The sequence below is a fragment of the Nesoenas mayeri genome, assembly GCF_963082525.1.
Source record: "Nesoenas mayeri genome assembly, chromosome: 15".
NCBI classification, from domain to species: Eukaryota; Metazoa; Chordata; class Aves; order Columbiformes; family Columbidae; genus Nesoenas; species Nesoenas mayeri.
Genome location: NC_137559.1, coordinates 16,081,039 through 16,090,491, shown reverse-complemented (window position 1 = coordinate 16,090,491; position 9,453 = coordinate 16,081,039). Strand labels below are relative to the sequence as shown.

Here is a 9,453-nt window from a genome sequence, read left to right as displayed (position 1 = left end):
ACTGGGTGAATTTGAGGAGGGGGTCTGTGGATGAAGCTCCTTCAGCTTCCTCACAGTGAACTTTGTACCTTTGGCTCATTACGTTGAATTGACTGGAACCCAAGCTGCCAAGTCGACTGAAACCAGACTGGCACCCCCTTTTGCTGTAAATCTTCGTTATCTTGTCTCCTCAAGTTTACAGCTGGTGCTGTAAAACTTCTTATCTTGGCATTCGATGGGGTTCTGTTCTTCTTAACGTACAGCTCTAAACTAAGCATTTATTGTGTGGCTAAGCCTTAAAGAGTTAGTTCGTTAGTAGGCATCCATTATATGTTTAGTTAACCCTTAAAATGTTAGTTCACTCTGTCAATATAACTTCATAAGCAAGTTTCATAACTTTTTACATAGAACTTAACCACCTTTTCCTTTTTCCAGGTTCAGAGCCCGTGCCTCATATGGTTGTATCTGTAAACATCAAACATCTCAGCACAAATCACAACTACATTCCTCACAAACCCAAACTGGAGTTTATTGGGGGGGGTCCAGGGAGTCCCCGCGCTCCAGCAGCTCCCCCAGCAGCTCCTCGCACATCAGCAGCGCCCGAGCCATGTGGAAACAGCCTGGGGGGGGAATAACGCAGCCCCAGTAGCTCCCAGTTTAACCAGTACCCCCACCCCCCCACCCCCCTCCCCAAGACCCACCTTTGTAGGGCCCTCCCTTGATGGTCAAGGCCACGTTGCCCTCCCGGGACAGGTACCCGAACCATTCGCCGTGCTCGGGGTCGCGGAACTGGGTGGGGGGTGAGAATTGGGGGGGGTTGGGAACCTCAAAAAGGTACCCAGGTGTCCGGGGGTACAACCGCCCCCCCGCCAAGGGACCCAGGTGTCCGGGGGATAGGATCCCATGCAAAGGGACCCAGGCGTCCGGGGGTTGGACCACCTGGAAAGGGATCTAGGCGTCCGGGGGGACAGGATTCCCCCAAAGGGACCCAGGTGTCCGGGGGTTGGACCTCCCGCGAAAAGGGACCCAGGCGACCGGGGGGGCAGGATCCCCCAAAAAGGGACCCAGGCATCCGGGGGTACGACCCCCCCATCCCTCACCAAGGGACCCAGGCGTCCGGGGGGCAGGATCCCCTCAAAGGGACCCAGGCGTCCAGGGGTTGGACCCCCCGAAAAGGGACCCAGGCGTCCGGGGATTAGGATCCCATGCAAAGGGACCCAGGCACCTGGGGGACATGATCCCCTGAAAAGGGACCCAGGTGGCCGGGAGGGCAGAACCCCCCCAAAGAGACCCAGGCATCTAGGGGTTGGACCCCCCGAAAAGGGACCCAGGAGTCTGGGAACAGGGGGACACCCATAAATATGGGGAACCCCAATATGGGGACCCCCCCAAACCATGGGACCCTCCCAAAAATAGGGACCCCCCCAACATGAGGATACCCCAATATGGGGACCCCCCAAACCATGGGACCCCCCCAAAAATAGGGACCCCCCCCCAACATGGGAACACCCCAATATGGGGACCCCCCCCAAACCATGAGACCCCCCCCAAACATGGGAACACCCCAATATGGGGAACCCAACATGGGGACCCCCCTCAAAAATAGGGACGACCCAATATGGGAACCCCCAAACATGGGGACACCCCAATATGGGGAACCCCCCACAAATATGGGGATCAAACATGGGGACCCCCCCAAACCATGGGAACCCCCAAACATGGGTCTCAAACACAGGCACCCCCAGATCGTGCCCCCCAATGGCGCCCCCCAATTGCCCCCCCCAATCGTGCCCCCCAATCGCCTCCCAATTGCCCCCCAATGACACCCCCCCATGGTGCTCCCAATCGCCCCCAATGGTGCTCCCTAATGGTGCCCCCCAACTGTGACCCCCAAGTGTGCCCTCCAACCACCCCCACATCGCACGCCCCAATCACCCCCCCAATAGCGCCTCCCAATCGCCCCCCATGGTGCCCCCCAACTGTGCCCCCCAACCACCCCCACATTGTGCTTCCAGTTGCCCCCCAATTGGCTCCCATTGGCGCCCCCCAATCACCCCCCCAATCGCACCCCACAATTGCCCCCATGGCGTCCCCCAATCACCTCCCAATGGTGCCCCCCAATGACACCCCCCTAATGGCGCCCCCAACCATGCCCCCCAATCGCCCCCCAATGGCGCCCCCCAACCGTGCCCCCCAATCGCCCCCCAATGACACCCCTCAATGGTGCCCCCCAATCTCCCCCATGGCGCCCCCCAATCAACCCCCAATGGTGCCCCCCAATGGCGCCCCCTAATGGCACCCCCAATCGTGCCCCCAATTGCGCCCCCTAATGGCACCCCCAATCGCCCTCCAATGGTGTCCCCCAACTGTGCCCAAATGTGCCCCCCAATTACCCCCCATGGCCCCCCTAATCGCCCCCCAATGACGCCCCCCCAATCGCCCCCCATGGTGCCCCCCAATCACCTCCCATGGCGCCCCCCAATCACCCCCCAATCGCCTCCATGGTGCCCCCCAATCAAGCCCCAATGGCACCCCCCCAATCGCCCCCCAATCACCCCCTGATGGCGCCCCCCCAATCACCCCCCAATGGCGCCCCCCCAATTGCCTCCCATGGCGCCCCCCAATCACCCCCCATGGCGCCCCATAATCACCCCCCAATCGCCCCCCAATGGTGCCCCCAATTCCCCCCCAATTGCCCCCCATGGCACCCCCCAATGACATCCCCCAATGGCGCCCCCCAATGACAGCCCCAAGTGCGCCCCCAATGGCCCCCCATGGCCCCCCCACCTTGTCGAACAGGAAGGTGGCGACGCGCTGGAACTGCTGGAGCAGCCCTGGCCGGGGCTCGAACCGCTGGGCGGCCAGGAGGGCGACCATGGCTTCCGCGTGGGGCCACCACAGCTTCATGCTCCACTCCAGCTGCAAACGGGGAGAAAACGGGCAAAATGGGGCGAAGTGGGGAGGAAATGGGGGGAAATTGGGGACAATGGGGGGAAATGTGGAGAAATGGGGGGAAATTGGGGAAATTGGGAAGAAATGGAGGGAAATGAGGAGGAAATGAAGGAAATGGGGAGGAAAGGGAGAAATGAGGGGAAACGGAGGGAAATGGGAGAAATGGGGAGAAATGGAAGGAAATGGGGGAAATGGGGAGGAAAGGGGGAGAAATGGGGAGGAAATAGGGAGGAAGTGAAGGAAATGGGGAAATGGGGAGTAAATGGGGGGAAATGCGGAGGAAGTGAAGGAAACAGGAAATGGGGGAAATGCGGAGGAAGTGAAGGAAACAGAGGAAATGGGGGAAATGGGGAGGAAGTGAAGGAAACAGGGGGGAGATGGGGAGGAAATGTATAGGAAATGGGTAGGAAATGGGAGGAAATTTGGGGGGGAAAAGTGGAGGAAATGGGAGGAAATTCGGGGGGAAAGTGGAGGAAATAGGGAGGAAATGGGTAGGAACCAGGGGGGAAATGGGAGGAAACGGGTGGGAGCTGGGGGGTGGGGGGCAGGGGTACCTGCGTGGGGCAGAGCCCGTCGGCGTCCAGGAAGGCGCAGAGCCCCCCGTGCTCGGGGTCCCAGCCCCAGCGCAGCGGCTGCTCCACCAGCGCGGCCACCGCGCGGCGGCCCAGCGCCCGCGCCCCCCGGCGCCCGGCCAGCTGCAGCACCAGCCACCCCCCCTCCAGAGCGTGCCCTGTGGAGCAATGTATGGATCACATAGATCAATGTAGGGGTGAGTGCCACCGCACGCCCCCCCAGCGCCCGCGCCCCCCGGCGCCCACTCAGCTGCAGCACCAGCCACCCCCCCTCCAGAGCTATGGTTAGAACGTATAGATCAATGTATAGATCAATGTATGGGTGAGTGCGGCAGCCACCCTCCCTCCAGCACATGCCCTGTGGATCGGAATGCATAGATCAACATATAGATCAATGTATACATCAATGTACGGGTGAGTGCGGCAGCCACCCCCGCTCCAGTGTGTGCCCTATGGGTTATAACATATAGATCAACGTATAGATCAACGTATGGGTCAGGGTATGGGTGAGTGCGGCAGCGTATGGGGGTGAATGGGGGTGAATGGGGATCAGTGAGGATCAATGGGGGTGAATGGAGGTGAATGGGGATCAGTGGGGATCAATGGGAGTAAATGGGGATCAATGGGGATCAATGGGGGTCAATGGGGTGAATGGGGGTCAATGGGGGTGAATGGGGGTTAACTGGGGGATCAATGGGGATGAATGAGGATCAATGGGGGTGAATGGGGGTCAGTGGGGATCAATGGGGGTCAATGGGGATGAATGGGGTCAATGGGGGATGAATGGGGGATGAATGGGGATCAATGGGGTGAATGGGGGTGAATGGGGTGAATGGGGTGAATGGGGGTCAATGTGGTGAATGGGGGATGAATGGGGATCAATGGGGTCAATGGGGGTGAATGGGGTGAATAGGGGTCAATGGGGATCAATGGGGTGAATGGGGGTCAATGGGGGCCCCCCAGCTCACCGGGGTTCATCAGGCGGCCCAGGCTGCCCCCCAACTCCTGCCCCTCGGGGGTCACATTCTCCAGCACCACCTGGTCCCCCCGCTGTGACGGGGGGGTTTGGGGTAAAGAATGAATTGGGGGTACAGAGGGACTGGGGAGTACAGAGGGATTTGGGGGGGTCTGGGGTGCTTGGGAGGTTCTGGAGGTCACAGGGGGGATTGGGGGCGTCCTGGGGGGTCTGGGGGGATTTAGGGGGGGTCTTGGGGGGGTTTGAGGGTCCCAGGGGGATTTGGGGAGTCCCAAGGGGTTTTGGGGGGGGGGGGCTTTGGGAGGTTTGGGGGTCCCGGGGGTTTTTTGGGGGTCCCAGGGGGAGTTTGAGGGTCCCGGGGGGGTTTGGGGATCCTGAGGAGGGTTGGGGGGGGTTTTGGGGGGTTTTGGGGTCCAGGGGGGGCTTGGGGGGTCTGGGGGAGTTTAGGGGGGGGTCTTGGGGGTCCCGGGGAGGTTTGGGGGTTCTGGGGGGTTTGGGAGTCTGGGGGGTCCTGGGGGGGTTTGGGGGTCCCGGGGGGGCTTGGGGAGTCTGGGGGGGGGTTAGGTAGGGTCTTGGGGGGGGTTGGGGGTCCCAGTGGGGTCTGGGGGGATTTGGGGATCCCAGAGGTGTTGGGGGGCTTGGGGGGGGGGGTTGGGGGCGCGGAGGTCTCTGGGGGTACCTGCAGGTGCAGCAGGAGGTGCTGCGCTGCCCAGTCGGCCAGCTCCTCCATTTGGGGGTCCGCCCCCTCCCCCTCCGGGGGCGCCCCCTGCAGGAGCTGCAGCGCCAGCACCAGCAGCATCATGGGCACCCCGAAACTCTGCTGGGGGGGGCAGCCGGGGGGGCGGCACGGGCCCCATTCCTGGGGGGCCCCGCGCACCCAGCCCCACACGGCCAGCACCCACTCGCGCGCCGCCGCCTGCGGGGGGCACTTGTGGGGCGCACTTATGGGGGGACAGTGGGGGGACAATGGGGGGCACTTATGGGGGGACAATGGGGGGCACTTTTGGGGGGATAATGGGGGGCAATGGGGGGACAATGGGAGGGACACTTATGGGGGAACAATGCGGGGGCACTTATGAGGGACAATGGGGGGGCACTTATGGGGGGATAATGGGGGGACAATGGGGGGCAATGGGGGGCACTTATGGGGGGACAATGGGGGGCACTTATGGGGGGCACCTATGGGGGGATAATGGGGGGCACTTATGGGGGACAGTGGGGGGGCACTTATGGGGTACAAAGGGGGGCACTTATGGGGGACAATGTGGGGGCACTTATGGGGGCACTTATGGGGGGACAACGGGGGGGACAATGGGAGGAGGACAGTGGGGGGACAATGGGGGGGCACTTATGGGGGACAATGGGGGGCACTTATGGGGGGCACCTATGGGGGAATAATGGGGGGCACTTATGGGGGACAGTGCGGGGGGCACTTATGTGGGGACAATGAGGGGCACTTGGGGGGGGCACTTATGTCTCCATTGCCCCCCTCGCCTCCCATGTCCCCATCACTCCAATCGCCCCCATTGCCCCCAATGTCCCCATCACCCCCATCACTCCCATTGCCCCCAATGTCCCCATCGCCCCCAATGTCCCCATCCCCCCCAATGTCCCCATCCCCCGCAATGTCTCCATCGCCCCCCATGTCTCCATCACCCCAGTCGCCCCCAATGTCCCATTGCCCCCCATGTCCCCATTGCCCCCATCGTCCCCATTGTCCCCAATGTCCCCATCGCCCCCAATGTCCCCATTGCCCCCAATGTCGCCATCACCCCAGTCGCCCCCAATGTCCCCATTGCCCCCCATGTCCCCATCGCCCTCATCGTCCCCAATGTCCCCATTGCCCCCAATGTCCTCATCGCCCCCAATGTCCCCATCCCCCGCAATGTCCCCAATGTCCCCATCGCTCCCCACGTCCCCATGTCCCCAGGTCCTCACGCGGTACTGCGCGTCCCCCGTCGCCCGCCCCAGCTCGTCCAGCCCCATAGCGCAGAACAGCTCGCTATAGGGTGTCCTCTGCAGGCGCTGGGGGGTCCCGGTGCGCGACAGCGCGAACGCCACGCGGGGGGAGCCGGGCCGGAGCCGCGCGCAGCGCAGCAGGAACTCCCCCCCTGCCGGAAGGAAGTGAGCGGGAAGTGAGGCGGAAGTGAGCGGGAAGTGACAAGGAAGTGATGGGGAAGTGAGGGGGAGTGAGGGGGAATGATGGGGAGTGAGGGGGAATGATGGGGAAGTGATGGGAAGTGAGGCGGAAGTGAGGGGAAATGATGGGGGAGTGCTGGGGAATGAGGGAGAATGATGGGGAATGGTGGGAAATGATGGGAAATGAGGGGAAATTAGGGGAAATGATGGGAAAGTGTCGGGAAGTGAGGCGGAAGTGAGGGGAATGATGGGAAATGAGGGTGAAATGATGGGGAAGTGATGGGAAATGGGGGGAAATGATGGGAAAATGATGGGTCCCCCCAAACCCTCCTCCCCCCAGATCCCCCCCACCCCAACTCCCCAATCCCCAAAACCCCCAAACCCCCCAAAACTCCCAAACTCCTCAACCCCCAAAAATGCCCCATACACCCCAAACCCCAAAACCCCCCAAACCCCCAAAATGCCCCAAACCCCCCCAAGCCCCCCAAAATGCCCCAAAACCTCCAAATCCCCCAAAATGCCCCCAAACCTCCAAACCCCCCCCAAATCCCCCAAAACCCCAAAATGCCTCAAAACCCCCCAAAATGCCCCAAAACCCTCAAATCCCCCAACAATCCCCAAAATGCCCCAAACCCCCCAAACCCCCTCAAACCCCCCAAAATGCCCCAAACCCCCCCAAGATGCCCCAAACCCCCCAAACCCACCAGCTCTGGCCGCCTCCAGCAGCTCTGGGCGCCGGAACCGCGGGAACGTCCGGTACAGCCGCGAATAGACCCAGATCTGGGGGGCGGGGTCAGGGGACCCAGGTGTCCAGGCCCCACATCCCCCCCCAAAACCCCCGTCCCCACTGGGAATAGACCCAGAGCTGGGGGTCAGAGGGGACCACCAGAGGGACCCAAGTGTCCGGGCCCCACGGCTGCCCCACATCCCACCCACCAGGAATAGACCCAGATCTGGGGGTCAGGGGGGTCGGGGGGGGACCCCCATAGGGACCCAGGCGTCCGGGCCCCATGGCTGCCCCGCCCCCCACCTGCCGGCCCTGCATCCACACGAATTTGGTGTCGTCGTAGACGCTGCCGTCGCGGCTCAGGCACGAGAAGAAGCCGCTGAGGGGGTGGGGGTCAGTGGGGGGCTTGGGGGGGTCAGGGGTCAATGGGGGGTTGGGACGGTCAGGGGGGGTTTGGGGGGTCGGGGGGGTTGGGGCCAATGAGGGGGTTGGGGGTTCAGGAGAGTCGGGGGGGTTTGGGGGGTCAGGGGTCAGTGGGCGATTGGGAGTTCAGGGGAGGTTTTGGGGGCTCAATGGGGGTTGGTGGTCAATAGGGGTTTGGGGGTCAATGGGGTTTGGGGGTTCAGGGGGGTCAGGGGGGTTTTGGGGTCAATGGGGGTTTGGGGGTTCAGGGGAGTCGGGGGTTAATGGGGGGTTGGGGGTTCAGGGGTGTCAGTGGGGCTTTGGGGGTTCAATGGGGTTCAATGTTTTTTTTTTCGGGGTCAGTGGGGATTTGGGGGGCTCAACGGGGTTCAATGGAGGTTCAATGGGGTCAATGGGGGGGGTTTTGGGGGTTCAATGGTGTCAATGGGGCGGTTTTGGGGGTCAATGGGTGGGGGTTTGGGGGTCAATGAGGGGGGTTTTGGGGTCACCCGTGCTCGGGGTCGTGCGAGTGTCTCTCCCAGAACGTCACTGTCTCATCCAGCGCGGCCGCCACGCGCTCCCGCCACTCGCTGAGCGACGCCATGGGGGACGCTATGGGGCAGAGACCCATAGATCCCCATGGGAACCCCCCCAGCCTCATAGATCCCCATGGGAACCCCCACAGCCCCATAGAGCCCCGACACTCGCTGAGCAACACCATGGGGCACACTATGGGGCAGAGACCCACACATCGCCATGGGAACCCCCCCAGACCCACACATCACCATGGGAACCCTCCCAGCCCCATAGATTGTTCGTGGGCTCCCCCCACAACCATCTACAGGACCCCCAGAGTACCCCCTGCCCCACAGATCACCCATGGGACCCCCCAGCCCCACAGATGGTCTATGGGTCCCCCTCCCCTCCCAGCCCCACAGATGTTCCATCGGACTCCCCCGCCCCACATATGGTCTATGGGTCCCCCCAGCCCCCCCAAGCCACACAGATCGTCTATGGGTCCTCCCATACCCCTCCAGCCCCACAGATCGTCTATGGGATCCCCAGCCCCACAGCTCGTCCATAGGACCCTCCAGCCCCACAGCTGGTCTATGGGACTCCCCAGCCCTCCCAATGTTCTATGGGACCTCCCAGCCCCACAGATGGTCCGTGGGACCCCCCCCTGCCCCACAGATGGTCTATGGGTCCCCCAGCCCCTCCCTGCCCCACAGATCGCCCATGGCACCCCCCAGCCCCACAGATGGTCTATGGGTCCCCCAGCCCCACCCTGCCCCACAGATCGCCCATGGCACCCCCCAGCCCCACAGATGGTCTATAGGACCCCCTGTACCCCCCAGCCCCACAGATCGTCTATGGGTCCCCCCATACCCCTCCAGCCCCACAGACGCTCTATGGGTCCCCCCACCCCCCCCAGCCCCACAGATCGCCCATAGGACCCCCCTGTCCCCCCAAAAAACCCCCCAGATCCCCCCTCCCTCCATCTCACTCTCTGCCCTGTCACGAGACTCCGCGCTCCCGGCTCCGCCCACTTCCTCCCGGGCCACGCCCACTCCCTCCTTCACCCCGCCCACTCCCCCTCACCCCGCCCACTCCCCGTCGCCCCGCCCACTTTCATTACCCCGCCCACTCCCCCCCTCGCCCCGCCCCCTGCAGGGTCCGCCCGCCCGCCGGCCCGAAGCCCAAATTCC

At 62.9% G+C, this 9,453-nt stretch overlaps 1 protein-coding gene across 1 annotated transcript; it reads right to left on the bottom strand.

Moving 5' to 3' along the window:
* Window positions 1–507: 507 nt before the first annotated feature.
* On the bottom strand, window positions 508–8,351 carry RENBP (renin binding protein; the record flags this gene model as incomplete). Its single annotated transcript, XM_080353998.1, has 10 exons — window positions 508–599; window positions 681–768; window positions 2,767–2,898; window positions 3,486–3,661; window positions 4,472–4,553; window positions 5,159–5,395; window positions 6,418–6,590; window positions 7,323–7,398; window positions 7,649–7,724; window positions 8,257–8,351. 10 exons carry the CDS (start codon window positions 8,349–8,351, stop codon window positions 508–510), a joined length of 1,227 nt encoding a protein of 408 aa, XP_080210124.1.
* Window positions 8,352–9,453: the final 1,102 nt, after the last annotated feature.